The sequence below is a fragment of the Pteropus alecto genome, unplaced genomic scaffold, assembly GCF_000325575.1.
Source record: "Pteropus alecto unplaced genomic scaffold, ASM32557v1 scaffold177, whole genome shotgun sequence".
Lineage (NCBI taxonomy): Eukaryota > Metazoa > Chordata > Mammalia > Chiroptera > Pteropodidae > Pteropus > Pteropus alecto.
The window spans coordinates 2,647,306-2,674,592 of record NW_006442207.1 but is presented as its reverse complement, the minus strand read 5'-3'; the positions used below and the strand labels follow the sequence as shown (position 1 = coordinate 2,674,592).

Below are 27,287 nucleotides of genomic sequence, written 5' to 3'. Positions count from 1 at the left end.
TTGGGCTGGGACAAAGGCCCAGCCTCTGAGTGTGGCCAATCTGCTTCTCTATCCAGCTCTTTCCCCATCGCTGCTTATACCTAGTGCTTCAGCCATAGCAAGTGGCTTATTACTAGCACCTTGGACACTCAGTGCCTTTGGCCATGCTGTTGCCTCTGCCTGGAATGCCCTTCCCCCATCTCTACTTACCAAACTCCTATCCAAAACCCAGCTCGAAGTCAGCTTCAGCAAGGCTTCTCTCACCCATGACTCCACCTGGTCAGTTATTCCGTCCTAGGGGCTACATCTGAGCCTTGTAAGGAAGCCTGCTCACTCACCTAACACTTTGCATCATAACTTGTTTTGTTTATACCTATCCCTAAACAAAAAAGAGAATTCTTAGAAGGCAATGGCGGGGTCTTATTTACCCCCGAGTCACCTAGGCTTTGCACTGGGCTCATAGTTAGTCCTCAATAAATATCTGACGAATGAAAAATACTGTACACTGGTAGAGATCACAGAAATTGACCAATTCGTCTCTTCGTTCTAAAATAAATATATATTAAATACACATTACATATAATATATGATATATATGTGTATATGTCATACACATATACATATGTATCACTCAGTACGAATGTTTAATAATCTCTCATGCAGTTTATACACTTAATTTTCACGGATTATCTCTCTTGTCATATACACGCAAATGGGGATGCTGGAGCCAGACTTCCTGGATGACACTATGGCTCTGTCAACTCTCAGGTGTGTACCCTCAGACAGGTTTCTTACTTGGACCTCAGTTTCCTTACCCATCAAGTGGGGCTATGAGTACCTATTGTTAAACAAGGTTGACACAAGTTATTACATATAACACACCTTGTTCATTGCTTCTCACAGCTGTCGTAATGGTTGCTTTTATTTCTCTTAAAGTCTCATGGGGAGAGTCGTCATTCCCAATTGGGAATGTGTTTAGAGTATCAGTCTGGGCACTCTTTTTCTTATTCGAATGCCACTTTTGCTATTTCGAAACATACAAGGATCTCATGGTTCCATCGAGAACTCTCCAGAATTCCCTAATCTCCCGGTATCTTCTTCAAGAGTTTATTTGAAACTCATATAATAGGGATCCATGAAACATTTCATAAACATGGGCTTTAAGAAACCTGCTGGCCTATTCCTACAAAGAATGCAATCAATACTTATTTTCATACATTATTAACTGTACACAAAACGATAATATGCAAAGGGCAACAGAAATAACAGTCGGCATGGTGCTTCTTAGACCATTCAGAGGGACGTGAAGGAAAGTAGGACCAGCATGGTGGAAGACAAATGAATAGCATATTAGGTGACCTTAAAGTGGAACTAAACTATGTATTCCTTTCTTTACCACTGTGTAATGCTGTTTATATGACAACATGACAAAGAATGGCCCTAGGCATTCTGCTCTACTTTAGAACCCTTCCATCTCACACTGAAATGAAAAAAAGTACATTCCAGGAATTGCCTCATTGGTTAATATTTCTGCAGTTCCGCATAAATGGTTTTAATAGTGTGCATGTTCTGGATTTCGGTTGTCAATTAAGAACGCATCAGAATGCAGACATAAATATTAAAATAATAGATATCGGCTTATATTTCAACTTTAAAGGCCCTTTGCCGAAATGTGTTTTAAGATAGAAGACAGAGGAGAAGCGACTGTGAATTAAGGAGCGAGAGCAGGGACTAGATATCTCCTCTTTAATAAAGGAGCCAGGTCTCTGCTTAAAATTTCATCATGTAACAGCAGGAAGAGCACAGGCTTTGGAGATGCAGGAACAAGGTGTGAATCTGCACTCTTCAACTTGCCAGCTGTGTGGCCCTGAGAAAATTACTCGATCTCTCTGAGCCCAGGTTTCCTCCTCAGAAATCAGAGCTAATAGCTAGCTTTTAGCGGTGGCAGGGGACCAAAAGAAGATAATGCCCATGAATGGGCTGTGCAGTGCAGGGCACTCAGCAGGGGTCCCCAGGGTTTCTCCTCTCCCCACATTTACCTCTCCTTTAAAGAGACTGCAGGTTTGGAGATGACACAGCTCTGGGACTGACGGGCAGAGTCCCAGAGGGAACTGTGGTTTGACCAAAAAAATGAGCCATTTGACCAAATGATTAAAAGTCTGTCATATGCTAATGCTTGGACAGGGCGGACCTTAGGCCAATTTAGTGGGAGCAAATTGCAATTGATTTTCGAAGAAATTGCTTGTTCTCTTGCCTTTCCTCAGCTGTGTCACACTCTCGCACACACAGCTGTCTTTGTCACAGCCAAAACCGACTGGAACATGTGACAAGTAAGATCTCTCTGAGGTAAGATGTTTAATAATACAGACATCCATACACACACACTATAAATACATGTGATCAGGCAGATATACAAATATATCTATATCTGTGTGTACACGCACAACTGAATAGATGTTTCGGAAGGCAGAAACTGCACATGGTCGTGCAAATCCTTCTGCGGTTGTAGAGCTATCCCAGGCAATTTTTATTTTTACAACAATCTACTTTTCGAAGAAAGATCATAAAATGGCACACCCCTAAAATCTCCCGTCCTACACTCCCAGGCCTCTCTAAGTCCCTGGATATGAAAAGAAAACGGTTAAAAGATCACAGGAGATAAAAATCATAAGAATAAAGGTTAACAATGCCTGCTTTCACCCCTAATTTCTGATATGGTGATAGCCCCTCTCAGAACATTAATTAGAATGGAAAGAGAGATGAAAGAAATGCCCAGGGGACATAATAAATTAGCCCCTTATGCAAATCATCCATTCGTTTTCATCACTGACCCAGCTAGTTGAGTCTCTAAATTACAGGAAGTGGTTAGCTTCTTTAACAAAAAATTCTAGATGAAGAATTATTATTATTTTTTTTAATCCGAGGGCTGGGAGGTTTTAAAGCAACAAATAGTTTCTCAATTTCCCTTGTAGGTAACTCTGAAGTGGGCCCAAAGATATGAAAATCAACGTTCCAGCCACCGGTTTCTATGGCCAAACAGAGACCTATTAATTAACCCTTAGAAACAACTCCAAACCAACGGACAGCTACCCTCTCAACTAAAGTCAATGGCTGTGATTCTCACCCCAACTGCAGAAAAACAATGTATGGCATTCTAGCAGAGGCACAGATCTGAACAGGTGAAGGACAATTTAAAAGAGGTAGATGCCGGGATATGGAGAGTTTCGACTATCAATTTAAAAACAAATACACACCTAATTTTACTTGTCATCACTGTCCGAGACAATTTATGTTCTACTGTCCTAGAAATTTATGGAACTCTCCAGTTGCTTAATGGTAAAAGAAGGGGACTGGACTCAATGACCTCCAAAAGTCCTACTGCATTTACAATCCAGCGATTCTACTTGTCCCTTTGTAAAATAAACACAGCACTTCCGAACACTTAATTTGTTTAAATAAAATCTCGCGGCATGCATTCTGTCTATTGAACTCACTCATGGCTTCGTTTTCTCTTTCCCACTCTTATCTTCCTCTGTCCCTATGTTCTCCACTTCCTTAGTTCTTATTTTGTTTTATCTGCCTCCATGTATTCAATGCTATAAATAATTTCTGGTTCGAAGTAAGGTATATATTTAATAAATCATGCTTCATAAATGTTATTAATATGAAAAATATGTATGCCAAGATCACAAGATGCTTCAGTATGAAGAAAACGCTAGAAAGAAAAGCAGTGTGTCCCAGAATAAGACAAGATTTAACACGCAGGCCCTTAGAGAGGAAAGGGAAAGATGTTAGACCATTCTCGTCCACTGTCCTCATTTGAGAAGAGGATGCCTCTCGGAAAGGGCAGACATTTGCCCAAGGTCACCTCCCTAGTTCCAGGTAAAGCCTGAAGCCCAACACTGACTCCTGAACCAGTGCTCTTTGGACCAAACAATCCTGTTTTGACACACTTTCTCTTGAGAATTCACTACTGTATCCCAGAGAACAACAACAATAACAACAATAACAAAAAGGACAGAATAAGCTTGGAAAGAATAAGCTTCCACAGCAAAAAATTAAGAGATGGCAGGAAGAAATACTTCAGAGGACTAAGGAGAAAAAATGAGGACAGACATATTGGCTATAAATAATTTTTATCTTGTAACAATCTTCGGGTCATGCAATTACTTGTCACTCACTGATGTTTAATCTCCCTTCTTCTGGTAGCGGGACCTACAGTCACTCTACACAAAATACTTGACTGTCTCTACCTTCGCAGCCTTCACTGGAACACTTAAGCCTTCGCCATAAGGGTCTAGATACTGGGATGACCCGCTGCTTTATTCATGAGACTTCTTGAGGTTGACAGTTAATCTTAATCATAAAATTTGCCTTTAGGAAGTGGTCACTGACACAAGAAGACACGGATTCCTCAGGTCACCACATAGGTAATAAGAAAGTATGTGTAGCCCATGACTCCATTTTAGTAAAAAGATAAATATATCTGTATATATTTATGTGTGTGTATATATATGTATGAATATATATGTATACACATATTCACATATATAGGAAAAAATCTGAAAAGGCTCATATTAACATGCTTACAGTAGTTATCTTTGGGAGCTAGGGCTGTAAGTGATTTAAATTCGTTTCCCTTTTTTACTTGGTTGTAATACCTTATGGTTCCACAATAAAAATGGATTGCTGAGGGGCAGGGCGGGAGAGGGAGAGAATAAAAACCAAAAGTAGTGGCCTGTGAAAGTGAAATGTAAGTGTACTTAGCACAGCCCGTGAGACAGAAGCATCTCCAGGTTTAAGGCACGCCCTTCTCAGGCAGTGGTAATTCCCCCTGCTGTGAGGGGCGCTGGAAAGAAGATTTATGGGGAGAGGTTAGAAGAATGGGAATCAGTCAAGCTGAGCAGGGAAGGTGATCACAAGAATCCTTAAGTACAGGAAGAGCTCCCACCCCGGTGATCATGGGCTGCAGCAAACTCACCTCTGACCAAAGAGCGTAAGCACAGGGCCCCAAAAGAATGAGGATTGAGAGCAGAAGTATGCAAGACCTTCCCCAAAGGGAAGGTAAGGCTCGAACTGGGTTATTAAGAGACAGGACTTTTCCTCCAAGGCCCTTTAGATAGAGGATAGATTTTTTTTTTTTTTTAATTTCTTGTCCAAGGTAGCTTATGAGCCAACTTGCTAAACACTCCAGATTGCTATTCTTTTCAAGACAGAATCATTGTTCTAAGATCAGGAGATATCAGGTCTGCTGAAGGGAGTCCCAGCCTTGGAGTTAGGAATGAGTCAACAGCTAACGTGGCCCTGACAGAGCATTAAAAGTGAGATTTATAGAGGACCGAGTATGTTTCAAGCATCGCACTAGGCATTTTACACATATCCTCTTTAATTCACAAGAACTTATAAGGTAGGCATTACCATCATCTCATTTTACATCCAAGGAGCCTGAGGCACAGTCAACGTATATGACCTGCACAAGACAAAGGGAGTGGCAGAGCTAAGATGGACCCAGAGTACATGTTCTTTCTCCAGCACCATCGCATACAAAGATGTGTAGGCACCGAGCTGCCCAGAGCACCGTTGGGACAACAGCTGGTCAACCCAGCTTGTTTGGACACAGGGAGGCTGGAGCGAGACAGAAGCTCAATTCAGAGAGGAATCTACTAGGGAAGACTGAAGACCAGATCGCTTCTGCAGGTCACCAAGGTACTAAGAGAAGACCTGACGATGAGGAGGCCATGTTGAATCGAGAGAAACTAGCCATGGGGAGGCCAGTGAGAAGGCTGGAGCAAAGCTCAAGTGAGAGGCAAGAAGAGGATGGAGACAGGACAGCAATTCAAAGACAGCAGGCAATTTCAGCAAGACTTGGCGATGAGCCCAGTAGAGGGGGTGGGGGTGACTCCAAAGCTTATAACTTAGACAGACAGTAACATTATTTAGGATGGGAGACTTGGGAAGAGAAGGGTGCACGGAGAAAGGGGAAGAGATGACGAGATCCATTTGGGATGTGCTGAATTTGAAGTAATTGAGATAAATCTAGATGGAGTCATTCAGAACTCAGCTGGAAATACTGGATTAGCACTCGGGAGAGGCTGGAATAGGAGGGAAGACTCTTGAGGTATTGGTGTAAGTGGAAGCTGAGGTCCCAGGAGCGAATGCAGTTTGTCCAGAGAGCATGCCGAACAGAAAGCGGCCAACAGTAGGCACTGTCATTTCCTGGCAAAAGTCCTGGAGGCTACCCTCAGGTAGTAGGGCTCTGGCCAAACTGCTTCCCCTCTCTGAGCTTCAGTTCTGCAAAAGCAGAGGGTCACCCTAGATCTCTAAGGCCCTTCTCCTCGAGTATTCAACCACCCATGGTTAATGGGGTATCTGCTCGGGCAAGAAGGATGCTCAGTGCTGAGCAGACACCCAGCATGACAAGTGAGTGCCTGACTTTCCAGTGAGACAGACAGACACATAAATAAATCATCTCAATATGCTGTGATTAACAGCTATCATAAAGGCAAGAACGAAATGCAGCATGAAGGAGTCCTTAGTGGAAGTGCCTGTCAGGGGAAATTGTGGCGTGGGCTGCAGAGATGAAATTTGATCTTGGTCTTGAAGAACTAAGAGACCTTCCCAAACAGAGCCAAAAACCCGAGTAAGGCCCGAGTAAGTGAATGCGCATGAAATATCTGGGGAATGGATTGCTCAGTGAGCTTGAGTGGAGAAGAGGTTGATGGGGCTTCGAAGAGGAGGGTGAGACCAAGCTGGCCTGCTAAGGGGTGTAGCCTATGACAGAACAGATAACGAGAAACTCGGGGTGGGGGGATTCGAATATTGGAACAACATAACTTGAGAGCTGTTTTGGAGAGCTGAGTGGACAAGAAAGGACCACAATATACTAGTAGCAGCTGGAATTCACAAACGCTTCTCTCTCATCATGATTTGACGTCAGATGACCTTATAAGGCTTTTCTTCAACACGTAAAATTTTTAAGAACGTTTTTTTTAATAGTGGCATAAATATAATGGTACGTTACAACACAAATGCGGCTAATTTTTCATAGCATCATTCAGAAAAAAAAGGGGGCCAGATTCAAGAGAGAGGTTAGGGGCATCTCGATCTGGAGCAAACCATTTCCAATCACTTGGGAACCAGACTCAAGATCCTCAGGCTTCCTGGGAAGGTCTGAGTTACTCCTAGGACTTGGAAGGAAATGATGACAGAACCAGACACCTGGAACTTTGTCTTTCGCCAAATCGGATCTGGGCTGTTCAAATGCTAACATCACTCTTTCTCTATGATCTATCCACTTGATTCTTGTTCGCAATTCAAGACTTCGATTATGTTCAAGGCAAGTCTGGATCTCTTGATTTCTTCTCTACAAAATCCAACCTCCCGATCAATACTTTTCAACCTTGGAGCCTTCTTCTTCTCTTGCTGCCATGGAGGTGCTTACATCCCCCTCTGATCCTCCAACCTCAGGCTTTTCTTGGCACCTACTGTACTTTCAAAATCTCTCTCGGCTTTGTTCTCCCCCTCCAGAGAGTCCAAGAACATTGCCAACAAGTTCATCTTCCTTTTCAATCACTATTTACTTCTTGCTTCTTGAACTTGTGTGAAGAAAATACAAGGCAGAATGGAGGTGAAAGAGCAGAGGGTAATGTCTGCGAGAGACGCAGATGTTAGGTGCCATGAGGTGGCTTCGTCCCCGGGGCCTCCGAGTGCCCGAATGCCCTCTGGGTCCCCAAGACACTATTCTGTGTTCCCTCCTCTCCTCCAACATCCTCTTGCCCTGGTTCACTTTTTACCTCGTGCACTCCCACTCACTGCCTGAGTCTACGTTTGAGACCCCTCAAAAACCACACTGGCATTAACCCACAGTACGGATCCTCTTGCCCTGGTTCACTTTTTACCTCGTGCACTTCCACTCACTGCCTGAGTCTTTACGTTTGAGACTCCTCAAAACCACACTGGCATTAACCCACAGTACGGGCCCCTCCCGGAGCCCTTAAAAGTGCCTTCGGAGCCAAATGCTTCCGCTGTCACGTTTCTGCAAGAGCGGATCCCTCCACCCTCCCACCGCCTGAACTTGCCTGACTAGGCTGCTTCATTTCCCTTCTGCAGCTCGGGCTTCAGAACAGATGACAGTTTTTAGAGCCTACCTTACTTTTGTTCCCTTCATTGTTTCTGCCAGGCCACAGCTAGTATCTCAACATGGCCTTTTAACTGGTGATCAAGTAAACAATGGCAAAGATGGCTGTGGGTTTGACAAGTCTAAAGAAAATGGAAACACATGTGGAACATCAAACATGTCTTATTCGGTGAAAGGGTTCAGCTCACCCTTAATGTATATGGATAAACATTCTCTTCACATTGAGCAGACAAATCCAAATATGGAAACTCTGCTCGCTACCATGTCTGTAAGAGGCAGAGGCCCTGTTGCCCTGGTTTCCTCAGAGAGATTTTTGAGACAGAAGACATGTTCTAGAAACTCAGATTCGAACCATGAAAAGCAGCATTTATCATCCTGCTCGTCTGTCCTTCCTCATCCTACAAATGCCAAACTGGATAAGATGCATTATTCAATGACTTGAAACCTCTCAGGGCTCCATTTGGGTTTCCTATACCCACTTAAGGCACAAAGGCACTGTCAGAGGTCAAAGCTCATTAGTGCTGGAACCTAAATCCAATGCCCTTGAGATATAAAATGTAACTCTAGACAAGGCCTTCTTGGCTCTGATTAATTCATTATGACTTCTGGGCTCTCGAACCCCAAGTCTCAAAAACTCAGCATCACATTTGCTATGAAAAGACACCTGGCTGAGGGAGGGGTCCAAAAAAATGAACGAGTGAAACTTGCTCTGTGCAGAAGAATTTCCAACCCTCGTCAAAGAAATTCAGACAAACCAGCGGTATCCAAGAATGACCCAGCCCTTCGAGCATAGAATGAATGCAAGGATTGAAAAAGGCCACACAAGGATACAGTGGAGGCATTCTGGAGGTGACCTCAATCTTTCCTCAGAACCATGGACTGTTAAGACTGGAGATCATTTACTCCAATGGCCTCATTATACCAAGTAAAGAGAGACCCGGAGAGGGAAAATGAGTCTGTTAAAGCCCCATAGCTCATAGCAGTTCCGAAATGAAAACCCAAACGGCCCTTCTTCCTTGCCTGCTTTTTGCTCACTGTCCACGGAGAGGTTCATATCCTTCCAGGCATGAGAAGTAGCGCTTCCACGGGGCAGGCAGCAGACAAGAGGCACTGTCCCTCAAAAATACTAGAAAGGCCAAGTTTACGTCTGGTATCCCATCTGCCACATCCCATCCTAGTTCCTACAGACCTGCTCCCATGAGAACCCAGATGGTCACATACACTTGTCTGTATATCTCTTCTCACTGCTTGGGCCACTGTCCTGGTTGAGCCAAGGGGACAGAGAGCGTTAGTAGAGATTTGGAGTGGAAATTTGGGGCATTCTTAAGGATAATGTTTGAATAACTGATACTAAACTTGTACCCTTATACCAAAAGACAGAATAATGTGCAGGAGTGCTTTTCGAGCTTCAGGAGCATTATGAAGCACTCAACCCTGGGATCTTCTTAAAATGTAAATTCTGATTCAGTAAGTTTGGGATAGAGCTGGGATTTCACGTTGCTGACCACATCCCAGGTGACTCCATGCTGCTGTTCTGAGGTCCTCACTCTGAGCAGCAAAGGGCAGATTTTACAAAATCTTGAAATCAAACATCCGGGTGTAAATTCTGATTCCAGCATTTAAGAACTTTGTGATTTGGGGACTGGTTTCCTAACTTCACACTGCCTCAACTGCCTCACCTGTAGAATGGAAATAAGAATATCTAAGAAGCACTTGATGACGGTTACATGAGTCACTGATGTAAAGCTTTTAACACGGTGCCTGGCATACAATAAGGGCTTGATAAACGTCAGTCACTGGCAGTGTCTAAAATTCATAAGGGCAGGGACAACATCTGTCTGGCTACCTGCCAAAATCTTGACGGCTAAAACACAGTAGGTGCTCAATGGATGTTTGTGAATGAATAAATGTATGTATAATACACGCACAGATCAGTATTTACACCCTCCCTTGGTTCTATGACTTTCTGCAGGAAAACAAAACATTTAGAACACTGGAACTCTCTAACCAGTAACGAACCATCACCTCATAGAATCAAATTCAACATTAACCACCATGTTTAACCACTGAGAAACATATAATTTGTGATGGCTACATACACTTGAGAAAATGTCTTCACTGTAAACCATTAAAGACAACATCAGTCTGGAAACTGTATGTCATTAAGACAGATGACTGCCTTACTCATTATTCACATGGCTGTCTGAACGCAGAGGTAAAAAACTTAATCCTAAAACTAAGTTCACTTCTAAACCAAACGCGGAATTGCAGAGAGAGACAAAATCAACCATGGGAAGTGAGACTACTTTTTGAAGGGCTACCAGGGCAGGAATATACTCTCTTACATATATATGCACACACTTGCTCAGAAAAGAATTAGAGACAAAAGAACCGTTAACAAATGGTAGAGCTTAATCTTTTACATCAAAGGCAGACAAGTGAGCAAATACAAAATTCTTCGACAATCTAAGGTTATCTTCAGACGTCTCGTAAAGTAAGTGGCATCATTTAAACAGATCCCATTTCAGGGAGGCACTGTGTATGGTATGTAGCAAGAAGGGAATACGATTGCCACCTACAGACAGAATTGGCACTCCCTTTGCAAGAGTTGGCCAATCATATTTTAATGTGAAAAAAAAAAAATTCAACCGAGTCTCCTCCCTCCAACCTCTTCCCTCCAATCTCTTCAAACCACCACCACACCACACTGCTTCATTTAGAATTACTTTCAAGTCATACAATCATCTCTAGGCATTCTGCCTCTTCATTATCATCATCCTATTTCTAATTTCCCAGAAACACTGCGCCATTCAACTACCTACTTATACTGTGTTTGAGAGCCAAAGAGAATGCAAGCAAACGGATTTCAAGCAGGCAAAGGAACCAGAGTGGAAAAGTATAAATCTGCTTACCTGGTATGAAGGGGACCACCCGGAATATATCAGACAATCTGCTGTTAACTGGTTCATATGGGGAATCTTCGAGCAGATCATTTCCTAAAAATGACAGAAAGATTGGCTCAGAGCTGGAAAACAGACAAACTTCAGGCAGTGTTTGTTACTGAATCTGAATTCTCATTATGTTAAGATTGTGTCACAAAAAGATGCTGAAACCTCCAAAGACTTCAAATGCATTGATTTGGCGATGCTTATTTCTTTTCATTCCCTCTGGCCCTGTTGTCCTTGCTCTCCACAGAGTACCATGAAAACACTGGAGAGCAACTTAGCCTGATCTGGCCAGAAAACTCTCCCACTTTTGCAAAGGAATGAAATCAGAGAGGAAGAAACCAGTGACATCACAAGCCCCGCTTGTCTCCAAGAGCCAATGGGAAAAAAAGGTGACTCAAAATAGGCCCCCATTTCTTTGCTCCTGAAACACCGCATGTGGTCAGAAAACAGGTTCCCTGGCTATTAAACAGTCTTTGAAATAGGTTTTCATTAATAGGTTCTGGAGGAAGCGGCGGCTGAGAAATCAAATCTGTATATTAACAATCTTTTGGTGTGAGTCCCAGTGGACAATGAATACACTGGATGTTTGTGTTAAATTTACATACACAAGCTGCCTCTGTCATACAAGGACCAAAAAACTGCCATTGGAATGGATGCTTGTGACAAGTGGACCTTTCCCTCTCTGAGCCACTTCTACATTAACCAAGGTTGAACCACATCAGCTGGTTCAAGACTCAGCTAATCCAAGACGACAAATCGTTTTTCCCACATCTGACTTTAATCAGGTTTGAGGGGGTTAAAGATAGATTAGAACCTCCTGGACCTTTTATGCTTAATTCTTTATCTTATGTCAGAATAGATAGAAGGGAAGAATAAAGAGAAAAACTCCAGGCAAAATGCAGTGCAAGTCTTTGTATTATTATCCCATGAAGCCAGCTCTCCTTAGAGAGAAGTTGTGGTTCCTTGAGTGGCCTTTAATGGGTTCCTACTAGATGCTCTGACCAGGTTTCAAAGAGATCAGCGAGGTCCCCGGGGTGTCCCCCTCACCTCCTCACAGGTTTTCCAACAACCAGGCCCCAACAATGCTGCTGGGGAGGCAGCAAACACCAGCTGCCGCTGTCCCTGGGGGTCAATGAAAGGTCCTCATCCTGCAGCTGGGGAGAAGTGAGTGGAGCATGAGGTCAGCCAGACCGGGGGCCGAGGAGCCCCCCTGCTTCAGCGGGGGTGGCAGGGCGGGAGGACCACGGGCTGGGGGAGGGGAGGAGAGAGGGGGAGGACGCCGGGCGCGTACCCTGCAGGCTCTGGTACATGCTCCAGTAGATGCGCAGGCAGTTCTTCTCCTTCTTCATTCCCCGCTTGCAGCGGCAGTTGTAGAGCGACTTCTGTTTGAGCGCCTCCATGGCGCTGCGGCACTCGTCCTTGGCTTCCAGGCCGGATGTCAGGCTGAAGTTGGTCTCCTTGCCGGCCACGCACTGCCTCAGCGTGCGGTACTTGGTGCTGCAGCTCTGCTCCTTCAGGCACTGATCGCTGGCTTTCACACAATCCAGGCGGTCCCCGCCGCTCACCTCCGCGGACAGGAGCACGTCTGCGGACGGAGGGGAGGGCGTGTGAGGGTGGCTGGGCAGGGGCCGGACGCCTCAACCCCGCGGGAGGGTGCGTGCATGACCAGGCTTCCGCGGCGCCCCGCGCCGGGAGCGGGCCCGCCCCTCTACGCCCAGAGTCCATTTTCCCTCCTGGGGACCTCCTGCCTCTTGGGTCTCCCCCGCCACCCCACGCTCCAGGGTCCCCGAGGCTTTGCGGGCTTTCTGCGGTTTGCCAGAAAGCCAAGCGCTGCCTCCGGGCAGAGCTGCGGGAGCCCCAGGCCCTCGCCGCACAATCGGCCCGGCCGGCTTCCCGCAGAGGAGAGCGGCGGCGGGCTGGGCGGGCGAGCCCCGGTCCAGTGGGGGAGCACCGAGGCGCTATTCCGGGAAAAGTTTTCCCTTCGAAGTTTGTATCCTGGTCCAATACGCGCCCACACCCCACCTGCCCCGCGCATCTCCACAAGCTCCCCGGGATTCGCACCCGGCGCTGAGTGCCGAGCTGGAGTGCTCGGACCCCATGCACTCGCCCCCAGGCTAGGTCATTAAAAACCACAGAAAATCCAAAACAAGCACGAAACGCTGCGGGCCACTGCGCCCGGCCACTGCCTCCCTAGGCCAGGGTGCAGAAGATTCATGATCCCCTTCTCCAAATCAAAACTTCGCCTTCCCACACCCACCGCACCCGCGCCTCAATTTGGGGTGAGCTGCCGTGAGGACCCCTCGGGAAGACTCAGCCGATAAGAAAGCTAGCGGCAGCCTCGACTTACCCAGAAGCGGCAGCGCGAAGTACAGAGTCGCCAGGAACATGGTGCCGGCGCGCAGCTGGTCCCCACCCCCCCCAAAATCCCGAGCCGCTCCTGGGTCTCTCCTAAGGAGCTCAGCGTGCAGCGATCCCCGAACGGCCTTGCTGCTCTAACCGCCCAAAGTTCAGCTCCATCCAGTGCCGTAGGAAACTCGCGGTCCGTCTGCCGCCACCGCCGCGGGCGACTTAGCTCGGGGCAGGCTGCTGGCGCGAGGGCGGGAGGCGGGTCCGCTTTTAGGGGTTCAGGTCCGACCCAACCTGGAAGGGAGAGTGCGCTTTGAAATGAGAACCGAGAGCGCTGGGGCCTCCCCCACCCCTCGGCCCCTCTGCCCTCCCCTGCTCCCGCCTTGGAGGACTTTCCAGAGCCCGGGTGAGGGCCCACCCCCTACCCGTGTCTGGGTGCGGGGAGGGGGCGCGGGGGATGCGTGCGCGTGTATTCCTGGGAGCTGCCCACACCGGCAGATGGGGGGCCGGAGAGGTCGGACGCGGGCTCCCAAAGTCCGAAGGGGTGTCTATCGCATCCAACCCAAGAGGCTGAACGCCAGCAAATAAATAAATAACGTTACTTTCCAAGCGCTGCGAGCGGAGCCTGCCGCCGCCCGTGGTCCAAGCAGTCGGCGGCGGCGGATCTCTCGCCAGCTCTGGCGCGGAACGAGCCCCTTCTCCCGGGAACTTCGCTGCCCCCTCTGCGCGCCAGCTCGCTGGCTCCGCCGCCCGCCCTCCCCGCCCGAACCACCAATCGCTGCCCCCCATCGCCGTATTCCCTCCTCCCCGGCTCTCCTTCTTTCAGAGGTTGCCGGACTAGAGGAAACCGACGTCCGGGCTGGAGCCGAGACCCGGGTAGCGAGCCCCTACCCGCGGCGCGTCCTCGGCTCGCTCCCCAGCGTCCGCGCCGCGCACACACTACCCCAGCACCCCGGACTCCGGCGCGTCAACGCCGCCGCCCTGGGCGAGCGCACCCGGCCGCAGCCCCGGAGCGCCAGGGCAGGTGTAGACCCACGCTGCGCGCGCCCACTGATCCCAAAGTTGAGGGGCACCTGCAAGAGGGGAAGAGGGAAAGTGGGGGAGCGGCGATGGCTTCTTAAACCGACAGAATAAAAAACTCCAGATGCCACCCACCTGGACTCAAACCGACCGTATCCGGCTGCAGTGAGAAGCCAGACTGTTTAAATTTATTTTAGGGGGTGTCTCTCTCTTCCCTTTCCGGGCTCGCTTCTCTGCTCTAGGAAGAAAGATGCGGTAATCTTCGAGAACCCAGAGGACCTAGTTGGTCCAGGACGATTCCCGAGCAGAGCCCCCTAGGGCTCAGATGCCGGTTAGGGATGTTAGTGGTTATTGGGAGCTGTGCGAAGGATAGCGGGTTCCAGGGCCAGATTTCTTTGCCAAGGGACCCTCTGGAGCGCAGCACACCCTCCGATACTCGCCCGCAGGGACGCCGCAGATGAACCCGCTCGCCTGCGGTGGGACGCGGGGACGGACCCAGCACGCGCGCACAGGACAGGCAGCGCTAAGCAGCCGGCTGCGAACGCTGCCAGTGTGTGTGTGTGTCCGTCCGTGTGTGTCTGTGTGTCTCTGTCTCTGTCTCTGTCTCCCCCCGTGTGTGTGTGTCCGTGTGTGTGTGTCCGTGTGTGTCCGTGTGTGTCTGTGTGTCTCTGTCTCTGTCTCCCCCGCTCCCAAATACACACGCCCAGGCACCATACACGAGGACTCTTTCTTACACCCTAGTGCTATCACACCAGACCCTTCTTCCGAAGACAAAGTTTTTCTCCACGTCATTCGTGTCTGTGACTCAAGACTTGGCGCGATAAAGACACGCTCAGACCCAGGCCCTCGGAGCAGCGATCGCGGGGTGCGCCCAGCCACTCATCCACGCCAACGCGCATACGCTCACACTCACACACAGTCTCACAGAGTCTCTACCTCTCTCCTTGAGCTTGAGCAAGGAGACAAAAGCGGAACCCCTGGCCCACCGCATTTAAACCGCGTCAGACCTGGCTTTGGGAAATTTATAAGCTGACCTCCATTTTGGCTGTTTCAAGAGTAAATTTTAAAATAATACATTTAGAAGACCAACATATACAGAGGACTTCATCCCAATCTCTAGGGCCACTCGTTCTCAGACAAGCTGCTGACCCCTCCACCCCTCACCCACCCCTCCCGGCACGCCCGGGGGCGCTCTGGGCACCTAAGTCTGCACTGGGTCTAGAGAGGTGTCTGGGGAACAACAGCCCGCAGTAGGGGATGGCCGTCAGGCTTTCAAGGCTTGTATTCGGGGACCTTGGTGATATCCAAGTTCATCTTCCAGGGAAACCGAGTTTGAATCAAGTCTGGGTGAACCCAGCTGTCAAATCTGCAAACCCATCATACCAGACAATAGGCTGCGGAGGAGAGAAAAGAAACGCTCATTTTGATCGAGGGGGGTTAATTGAAAAGGGCATGGGCTTTGGTTGAAGTTTGAGGCCCGGGTGTAAGGGCGGAGAGAAGAGGGGGAGAAAAGAGAAGGAGGAGGGGTGGGTAGCTCTCCATTCAACTACACATCAGCCAGGCGCGCCCCTCGGCTGCCGCGGCTGCTCCAATGCGTGCAGCACATTGTTTGGACAGTGTCTGCGCCTCCGTGCGCGCCCCAAACCCGGGAACATCCCGCGGATCTGCGCTCCTGTGCACGTGTTCCTCCGGGGCAGGTACAAGGGGATTAATTCCCTCATCAAGCACCCCCACTCAACACACACACACACACACACCCACACTCTCTCTCACACACACACACACACACACACACATCCCATACACGGATTTCTTGTTCGGTGTATCAGTTTACACTGGGTTGTTGAGTAAACAAAGCAAACATATGTCACATTTTTGCGACAGATGGTTCAAACCAAGGGCTACTTAAGTTCTCTTTCTAGCAGTGGTAACAATCTAAGTTACAGGGTAGACTAAGCAAGAATGTAATTAAATTTTCCAATCAGTTTCTTCATCTTGAGGAAGTTTATCTCCAGATTTTCACACACAAACCAGAGAAATCCTGGGGAGGTGGTTTTAGTGAAAGAAGTGCCAAATTAAAAGTTTATCTGAAAACTGATTTTCTCCATAGACACCCAAAATATAAAACTCTCTTTCATCATTCCATTTTATAAATGGAGATGAATGTCTCTCTTTGGAAAATCAGTAATTGGCATTCCTATTTTCAATGGCTAGACTAGTGCCTACGGTTGCTGATCATGTGGGATGGCTGGATGACAATAAGATTTTATTTAAGGACATCATCCACATCTTTCATAAGTGTTCTTTGTTTCAAAATGACTCTGTTACCCTCATATTCCACAGGCATCTGTTTAATCAAAATTTAATTAGGTGGAGAAGGATGGAATTAAAGTTCTCCCAATGTAAAATATGGGACTTCTTTTTAAAATATTTATAGATTTAAAAATATTTTAGAACAATTCATACACACTAGTCCTCATTAAGTTCTTACTGATGATGACAACAGAGCTTTAAAAAAATAAAATAAAGATAAACCACCACCCTCTATAACGGTGTTGTCCAATACAATAGTCATTGGCCTTGTGGCTATTTCAACGAAAATTAATGCAAATTAAATAAAAGAAAAATGCAGTTTATCATATGCACATGTAGCGAATGGCTACCATATTGAACAACTAGACAGCACAGATATAGAACATTTCTATCCTCACAGAAAGTTCTATTGGACAGTGCTATCCTATAATGTTGATGTGAAACCGTGTGTATGTATAAAATTCTTAGAATAGTCTAATAGTGTAGGCATAAAGTAAGTGCTTTATAAGCAGCAGCAGTAGCAGTTCTGGTGTGATGATGATGATGATGATGATGATGATGATGATGATGATGATGATTTCTTAATCTCTTGAAGAAGTTGAATTCGTGAGGTTACAGCCCACTCTTGGTATATCCTCCGCTCAGAAGTAGATTGACAGGCAAAGAAGCCAAGGAAAGGTGAATGGATGTATCAAAAGCTGATGTCCCGAGGACATCAGACTTCTCTACCTTACCTTAAGACTTCTTGCAGTAGGATATAATAAAAATTCACTGCTTTACAACTATATCCACTGTCCTCTAAAAGTGAGAGAAACGCACGACTAGAAAGCTATTAGAATATGGAAGATAGAAATGCAGTGTGACTTACTGTATTAATATTATCTCTGCTTCCTTGGAGCTTATGTGTTCCCGTGTGTACAGGATTGATCTCAGGATAAAAGGTGACATCGAAATATCAAATATTATTAATAATTATAAAAATTCATGCCATCTTCTGTGACATGTTTTCTCAGTAAGAAATTGGTTTTAATGCTACAAAATTAGGTTCAATCCAGCCGTAAGCATGTGAAGTGAGCAATTTTCTTGCACTTCTTGATTTAAGTGTATTTTCATAAGTTAACAGATGAGTCATGGTGAGAATGACAGTTTTATTCCATGCAATATTTTGTCTCCTACTCTCATTGCCTTGGCCCCATAGAATAGAATGTAAAATACATTCATTTTGTAAAATTATACTGCTCAGAAATCACTCACATTTTTTTTTAACTCAAACTAGTTAATCAAAGTATATGACATTAGATAGTTTGGCAAGCTTACATCTCTAGTTACACAAAACTACTCACTATTACTTAAAAGTGCCATACATTTTTTTTCTGCTGCTACATCTTTGCCCACGCTGTTCCATCTGCCTAATATGTGCTTCATCCTGATATTTAAAGATCCAGCTCAGCTCTAACAAGCCACTAAGAATAGAAAGGACTTTTCTGTTCAGAAAGAGTCGTTCTCTGTAGTGGACTCTTATGGCTCTGTTGGAATCTTTATTACAGCTGTTGTAACATTGCATTAAGGTTACTTGCTATATCTGTCTCTTCAACTAGAATGTAAGTTCCTTGAAGACAGGAAATGTTCTATTTTTTTTTTTTTTTGCTTCCCCAACATTTAGACCGATGGGTGATACAGTCACCTCAATAAATGTATATCGATTGCCTGAGTAATGAGCGAGGTTTTTTCTCATTATCCTCTGACACAATAAAATCCCTTTGCTATATGAACAATACTGAATATAAGTACCTCATGCAATTCCTGGTATTGCTGTTCCTATCATACTATCAAATATGTATTATTTCTTTGGGGATTTGACATTTACATTTTTTTAAACAAAACCCATTATTGTAACAGAATGCTCTTTTTCTTGTTCGCTCTAATAGTAACATATGACATATTTCATTTCTGGGAAATGATAACTTGCCTTAGGTCATATTTTAAGGCATAAAGCCAGAGGCAGAGTAACGTTCCCACCTGAGGTTCTCTAATCATCTAGAAAAATGCCTCTCTCGGGGAGGAAAGGACTTAGAAGGGCCAGATTACAACTACCCTGGAGCCTTCATCTTCAAAGGCAAATTTTTAAAAGCCAAATTTGACCCAAGGGTGTTAAAGATTCTTTTATAAACATATAAGACGTGGCACAATCTTTTAGGAAAATGAGAAAATAGTAATCATCCAAAGCAGAAGGCTGATATAAGTGTCCATATGCTGGCAGAGATCTCACCTTCCAATGCTGTTCCCAAAACGTTTGCCCTTTGGCGATGCAGGAAGAGCCAGTTGCTCTCAGATTTCAGAGCCATTGTCCAGGCCGACTATATTAAGATGTGTCTTTTGAACATTATTTGCAAGTGAAAGCTCCTTCTTGGTTGCCTGACCCCTAGGAGCCTATTTTAGGAAACCTCTCTTCCTCCTTAGTTTTCAAGTAATTCTCATTTCTTAGTACTAATAAGCGGGTGCAAGGATTTTAATGCATTCGTTAAAGAATATTGCATTTTGTGAGCATTGAAGTCATTTGTACTTTGGCCTTATGCCACGAAATGATTCAAGGTGTACAGCCCTGATGAAATAAAGTGCCTGTCACGTCTTATTGCTTGGATATATGGCAAAAGAGATCCCATCTTCAGGGGGACTTACAAAGCTTTCTTGGCAATTGCCAAAGGTGCTGGATTAAAAGCCCTTTACCTTTCCGTTCTCTTCATCCAGAAAGAATGGGGAATGGCTGCAGTAAGGAAACACGTTTTTTTCTCCACCTCTCTTCTAACAAGCCCTAAACCCTGTTCCAGGGGAACTGTTTCTTCATAAGGGCAAGAGGGAAGCTTAATCCCCAGCTTTGTCCAGTAATTAGCCTCTCGTCGCTCTCTCTCTCTCTCTCTCTCTCTCTCTCTCTCTCTCTCTGGATGCAGCAAACACAGATGCGATCCGGATGAGCTTTGGGACGCAGAATGAAAACAAAGCTGAAAACACTGACTCATTTCTTCAGAAGCCTTTTAGCAGCCTTTAAGACAGTGAAAACTTCTATCCCTACTGATGCTCATTAGGTCTGAACTGGTGGGATGGGGCCTCTCCCAGCCCTGGTGAAGCAAGGAAACAGCCAAGGCAACCGAAAACTTGGGAGTGAGCGGCTCGGAGGCCCTGGCTGCAACAATGAGAGGCTCTGTAATGCAGCATGTTTTTGTCATGCCACTTACCCAGGCATCCTTCAGTAAATGCCATGGGAATGCATTGTTTACCCAGACCGAAACCTCTGGAAGCACGGTAGTATGAGCCCACTAAGACAATTAGCTTGTGGTTAATGATGACGTCCCCACCAGAACCAATTAAGCCAACGCTGCTTGTAGCACAAAGGATTTGGGGCCTGTTTTAAAGCATTTATTGTGACATCATTTAAAAGTCATTTCGAACTCATCCAAAGCGGCTGCTCTGAAAACAAATGCCGTGTAATGTTCTTAGAGATGCTGGTTTTATTTTCTCCTGTCAAAAATCTGACAAAAGTCAGTTGAAACTGTCAAGAAAAAAAAACATCACACAATATGAGGTTTTTCTCAAATTTGAAGTATAGACAGAATGACAAATCTTTCATATAGATTACTCTAGCACAAAAGTGAATTAGGATAGCCTAGGAGCTACACTATCACAATGAATATACGAGGTCGTCCTTGACACAGTTCATAAATTTGAGGCCATGACAAAGAATTAAAATGAGATCAATTTGGTTTTGATTTGAATTATCTGTTAAGCTTAATATACAGAAGGATCAATGGAGTGAATATTTGTGTGAGTGTTTCATCTAGCCACAATTCTATTAAGAGACAAAAAGAATTTCTTCTTTCCCATCCATAGAGTACCTCTTGGTGAAAGAGCCCCCCTAGCCTTCAATATTCTGCCTCAAGGGTCAATAGAGATTCGTCTGTATTCTCTAAGAATTCATTGACTGCTTGATTGATTCATGGACGGTTTGCTTTGGTTGACTTGTTTATTTTCTTGTGCCTATCCAGTAGCTACTACTGTGATGTACAGTACGGACAATGCAGGTCAGGGATCTCGCCCCAGGATGGACCTGAATGCTTCCTTCCCAGTGGCGGAGACTCTTAATCGCCCTCTAGGATTCTTCTCTTATCATTCTGTAATGCCTTTCAAATTGCAGGCCATGCTCCATTCGTTAGTCACAAACAACACTTATTTTATAAAACATAAAATATAAAAATACATTACGCAAAATATGGGTAAGTACTGTTTTCAAAACTTTTTTAATTTCTCTGTGTATATGGTGCCCTGTACTGGGTTGTCATGTAAAATGTCTTTCTTATTGTGAGTGATGGTTAAAATCTTTGAAAACCACTGCTTTATATTAATAATGCTCTGATTTTTATTCAAACATCTGGCCACCCAGAATAAAAATTCCACTTCCCAGCTTCCGTTGCAGCCAGTGTGGTCACGTGGCCAGGATCTGATGAATAAGATGTGACAGAAATGATGTGAAGAATCTCTGCTGGGCACCCTTACTCTACACTTTTCCAACGTCTTCCATCCTGCTTCGTGGTGTGCTATATTTGACCAGATAGGTGAGAATAACAACCAGCGGGGGCAGAGTGACAAAATAGGAGGAATCTGAGTCCCAAGATGACCTCCTGGAGTCAAGCTGTCTGACCACCTTGGACCTCCCACCTTCATACTATTATGTGAGAGACAAATAAACTTGTCTTATTTCAGCCACTGTTACGTTGGGTCTCAACATACGCAGCTGAACTGGTGGAACCAGTCCATCTAATTTCTAAGGAAAGAAGACAAAGAAAGGAAAATAAATTCAAGTCAACAATTATTTACTGAGGCTCTATCATGGACCAGCTCTCTGCTAGGTCACAATGGGAAATACAGAAGAATGTTGGCTCTGAAGGATAGTGTAATCTCATTGATGAGAGGCATATCTGATATAATCAAATAATATTGAAAGTGTATGATAAATTGTCAGCATGAGTGGAAATAAAAATAAGGCTCTACAGAGTCAGAAGAGATAGGTAGAAAGGTAGAAAATGAATCGATCTGTAGAATAATTGAGAGAAAGTAATAGAGTAGGAGGAACATTCCTGAGATGTTTCCAACTACTCTGAAGATCTGGAATGAAGTTAAAGACCTCCCAAATAGAAGTGGTATGTTCCTTCATTCCAGGTCTCCCCACTCCAGCTCTGCATAGCATTTAATCAAAGCTATCAGCAGGGGTGTATCCTACGGCAAAGTGAACCACCTATAGACTTGCTCCTATCTAGACCCAGACTCATTCTCATTTATCAAAACCCCTTATTATCACCATGATAGATCAAAGATCACAGGCTCCTTTGTTAGAACCCCATGCTGAATAGGATGCTATCTTTGTGGAGAGTCATTCTGGATTCGGTGAGATCGACTTTCTTATGGGGTCGCAGCCATCTCACCCAGACACGCCTCCACTTTAGGAGGTATTGGTCTCTGCCCTAGTCTACAAGATTTTGATGAGGCTCCTAATTATTTCTCTAGGCAATTTGCACTGCTAAAATGTGGATATTCTGGAATTCTGTTTTCTGCATACCAACTCAAAGCCATTTAATACTCTGGCCTCCCCACTTGGAAGATGCATCACTTAGAGATGCCTTGCTGGCAAGACAGGGGTATGCAAAAAGGAAAAGTGTTATTTCAGCAGACTCACCGCAGAGGTATGTGTTAATTAAGTTAATTGTGCCATCAGCGATGCAGAAGATGACAGTAACTGCTCCCCATAATGGGGCTGGGTTATTGCCATCATTTATTAAACGTGCAGGTTTTCTTAAATGCAGTCACTTTCCTTTATTCTTTTAGTGCATGCATTCATGTACACACACACACACACACGCACACACATGTTCATGCAATTTATAGTTTACCAACCTCTTCCACATAAATTTAATTACATTATTTGATTCTTAGACCTACTCTGTGATGGAGAGAAATTATTTTCTCTATTGAGCAGATGAGGAAACTGAAGCTCAGAGCTATCTAGTGACTTGCCCAAGGCCACCCATCTTCTTAGTCCAGGAGCCAAGTTCTAAGTCCAATGGCCCTTCCCATATGCCACACTGTCTATTCAAGATTCATGATATTCTGAAGGGCAAAACAAATTTTTTATATTCTACATCCCCTAGCACATTGGCTTCATAGTAGTTAAATACTAATTTATCTTTGAAAATGATTTGTCAATTGTCTACTTGTTCCATTTATGAAATACTATGGTAGTAACCTCATATGAATTGTTCAAGGCCAAATGCAATCTGGATAAATAGAAATTTAGATAATTTGGAGAGTCACTCTAGACCTCATCCCCTACATGCTGCTCCAAAATGTTTGGGAACAGTTGGCTTAACCTGAATTATCCTCACTTTAATTACTGTGAAAACAACAACAACAACAAAATGATTAAGAATGTCAAGTCAGCTCAGTCTTTCGGTGGACAAACTGAGACTTCTGTTAAATGTAGCAACTCCACGGTAAGTGGAATGCCTATTTAGGGGCTTCAGGACAGCTCCCTGTCCCACCAAAATGATTTCCTACCTTGCTGGTTGGTGTCTGAGGGTCCACCTTTAAAGCTATGATATAATTAGTGTCCCCCCTCAAAACATCAACATCCTTGAAAGAGTTAAAGTGGTTTTGGTCAATTTCACTTTGATATGACCAAGTGTGTGGCCCCTTGGTTGGAAGGAGAAAGGGCTGCTGTACCCCCTGATATGGTGTTCTGGAGTGGATGAGCATCAAGCTCCCCAAAAGAGACTCTCTTCTGGAAAATCAGTTGGGGTTGGGGTTAGGGTTGGTATGCAAGGGAAGACCTCAGCCATGTCTAACAGCACCCAAATGCTTGAATGTGAAGCTTCTAAAAAAGGTCTAACAAATTCTCACTTTCACCTCATGCCCAAGCAAATGTAGAAGCAGAGATAGACTGTTTCTTTACCAGATGGCTGAGACTGAGAGCCATCTTTTACAGGTGTCTTAGACGAGTCATCTTAATTGTTAGAAGAAATCTGAATTCATTGACAAGTGCATCTGCTCAGCATGAGTTGGAGAGAATGTCCAGAGAAGCTGATTTGTGCTTGAATTCACTATTGAGTTTTAGAAAACACACCTGTGAACTGTACGGAAAAGAGCTAACACAGGAGGCCCAAAACCATTATCTTTAAAAATGCCTGCTCAAAAGTTTGGCCCTGGCCGGAGTCTGGGAACTTGGATTTCAAAAGATTCCTATTATTTTCTGATAAAAATGGCTTACTGTGCCTAAAAGGTTTATGAAAACAATATGGTTTATGTTAAACACTCATTTTCCATCTGAGAGTCTAGAGTTTTGACTTATGCTAGGAAGAAGAAGACTATATGACCAGCCCTCAATAGAAATCCTGGATATCCCGTCTCTAATGAGCTTCCTTGTTTGACAACATTTCACATATTGTCACAGCTCCTTGCTGGGGGACTTAAGCAGGCCCTTTGTGACTCCTCTGGAAGGGGATTCTTGGAAGCTCACACCTGGTTTCCTTTGGACTTTGCATCATGAGCCTTTTCCCTTTCTGATCTCGCTTTGTCTCCTTTCATTGTAATGAGTCATGGCTATGAGTAAAACTAGATGTTGAGTCCTATGATTCCTCCTAGGAAATCATCAAATGTGGGGGTGATCTTGGGGACCTACCTCTAACACGGAAATTGTCTAAATATAATTCATGAAGTAAACAGATAGCAGTGTAACTGTAAAAGATTAACTATATTGGTCCATCAAGGCAAGAGTAACCTCATGAGCATGAGACTTGTGCAGTCACACAGGGCCCCATGCTTAGAGTTTAATGCTCTGTCAACATTTTGAAACTCTGAATAATTTATGAACAAGAGATTCTGAATTTTTGTTTTGTATTGGGCACTGAAAATTACAAATTTGGTCCTGGGTAAAGGTGATCCTTAGAGGTAAAAGACGGGCCTGACTCACTGTGAAGGCTCCTCCTTAACCCTTAGCAGAGTTCAAGATCCTAAGTCAGCATTTCTCAATATATGTTCTGCAGAATACCAATCCCCATAGAGTGCAATGGGGAGAAAAAATTCGTTGTCATATAAATTTGAGATATTCTATCCCATCTTGGAGATCTGGGGTATACATTTGCATATTAAAAACTCTGAAAACTCTTGTTCTGAAATAAGCTGTTAAACTTTGTGATAGTCTCTTAGGGTTCTCATACACGAAGTGCCACAAACTGGGTGGGTTAAACAACAGAAATTTATTGTCGCACAATTCTGGAGGTTTGAAGTCCAATACCGAGTTTTTGGCAGTGTTGGTTCCTTCCAAGGTCTGTGAAGGAGAACCTGTCCCAGGCTTTGCTGGCAATCTTTGTCATTGTAGACACACTACTCCAATCTCTGCCTCTAAGTTCACATGGCATTCTGTGTGTGTGTGTGTGTCTAAATTTCCCCTTTTTATGAGGACACTAATTATATTGGATTAGAGCCCACACTAACAACCTCACTTTAAGCTGATTGCCTCATAAAGACCCTATTTGCAAATAAGGTCATATTCTGAGGTACTGTGGGCTAGGACTCAACATATGATTTTGGAGGGAGATCATGTGACCCTTAACAAACTTCATCATCATTTCCTAACATATTTATCTATCTGAGGGCTTAAACCCTATTAACATCCCATGGAACCCGTGTTTCATGCCATAGGTTGAGAGGTGCTCTATTTGGGGAAGAGAAGAAAGTCTGTGTGGCAGATGACTACAGTGCAGGGTGACAGGAGTGGGGTGAAGTGGGGGAGCAGGAGAGGATGTGGGGGAGGCAGAATGGCAGGAAGCCATGCCGATGATGTAGCCCGAGGCCAGAAACTGCCCTGGATTCTGTGTTCTGGGCAAAGCAGATTTATCAGGGGTTCATCTAGGACTATTCAGGGATCTCTAACCAGAGGAGTGACGTTATTGAAGCTGGCCACAGTTTGGAGATGGAAAGGGGAGAGGCCAAAGGCCAGGACACAGAAGAGGTTATTTATTTCGAAGTCTAGGAGAGCGATGAAAAAGAAGACTAATGCAAGGCAGCGGTGGTGGCTAGGGAGAAGGGCTCCGCCCAAAAGGTAATGAAATAGAAAAGATACACATTCATGTATATTCATATTCGCATATGTAAATAAATATGTATTTGTATATCAACATACACAAGAACGCATATAAGTATATGTTTGTTTTTATCTATATGAAGGATACCATAGGCAATGTCCTTGCCCTTTGAGCCTTTGCTCTCTGGCTGGCTGCTGGCACTCAGGCGAAAAGCTCACAGAGATGCGTCAGGCTGGGAAGATCTTGCTTTGTTCCTACTCGTGGCCCTGACTGGGCCATGATTTTTAAGAGACAGATGAGGAAACAGAGTCCAGCATGATCTGCCCAGACTCATCTTTCCTAAAGTTCAGACACATTAACCTTCTTAGATCTGTTCTACTTCATAGCTTTGTCCTTTATGTTCCCCTAGTCCAGCTCTTGACTTTGTCCCTCTTTTGTTTGGGTTGAAGGTCTTGGCTTAAAGGACACTTCTGGGAAGTCTTCTCTGCTATCCCCTGGTATTCGCTCATCAAATTTATAATCCCTTGTTTAATAAATTTCTTTTTTTCCTAGACTCTAATCTCCACGAGGGCAGGCAGCATGTCTGCTGTGTTCTTGCTGTACTCCAGGACCTAACACAAGCAGGCACTCTAAATAGAAGTTAGATGAATGAATGCTTTACAATAGAAAAAGGATCTGAAGTAATGTCATAAAAGTAGATGAGGGGCTAGATGATTCGATGGTTTAGAAGTCAGTTTGGAACCCTCCCTTACCTACCTGACTTTAAAATTCGAAGCCAAAGTAAAATCCTAAAGAGTTTATATCAATTTAATCTTATTTAAAGAAACTTCCTCTTTCTTAGGAAAAAAAAAGGGGGAGGCACCAAATTTATTTTAAAAGCTCCATAGACATCAAATCACTTTCATAAAGAAAACGAAGAACCCTTTGGATGAATGTATTTGAGCAGAAATGGCCAGAAACACATGGATAGCATTACCCCTTAAACTCTCTTGGGGTTTGCAAATTGGAAAGAAGGGTCTGGAATAAAACGTATTTTTTATTTTTCTGAAGTAAGTCTATTTGGGAACAGCAATGTTCGAGATGTTCAGGAAACTGAAAATATGTGTGGGTACTTGTTTAAGTACTGTTATTTCCAGTAGTACACTCAAGTGGCTGAGAAGAAAGAGGAAGTGGGCATTTAGCATCTGAAAAGAACCAATTCAAAAAATTTATTTTTTCTGTGTAGCTTTCATACAAGAAAAATCTCCCTCTGCCTCCCGCCTTGACCACAATCAATATTTTTAGGGGATGAAGGCAGAAAGAGGAAAGAGTTTATTCAGGCTTTTGTATGCGACTGAGCTATAGAAACAGGATGAAGATTTTGCTAAATCTGTCCATTAAGTGCCTCTAAGTGCTTTTAATACATGTCCTAGAGCA

The 27,287-nt window shown here is 44.6% G+C and overlaps 1 protein-coding gene across 2 annotated transcripts in view; it reads right to left on the bottom strand.

Annotated features, from left to right (window-relative positions):
* GFRA1 (GDNF family receptor alpha 1) overlaps window positions 1-13,451 on the bottom strand; it is a 195,458-nt gene extending 182,007 nt beyond the window's left edge. For both annotated transcript variants that reach the window (XM_006920938.2, XM_025039133.1), the window contains exons 1-3: window positions 13,412-13,451; window positions 12,356-12,649; window positions 11,029-11,112 (exon numbers count right to left, since the gene is read on the bottom strand). In XM_006920938.2, coding sequence (XP_006921000.1) covers window positions 11,029-11,112; window positions 12,356-12,649; window positions 13,412-13,451 — 418 coding nt within the window. The remainder of the gene's footprint in view (window positions 1-11,028; window positions 11,113-12,355; window positions 12,650-13,411) is intronic.
* Between the last annotated feature and the right edge of the window lie 13,836 nt (window positions 13,452-27,287).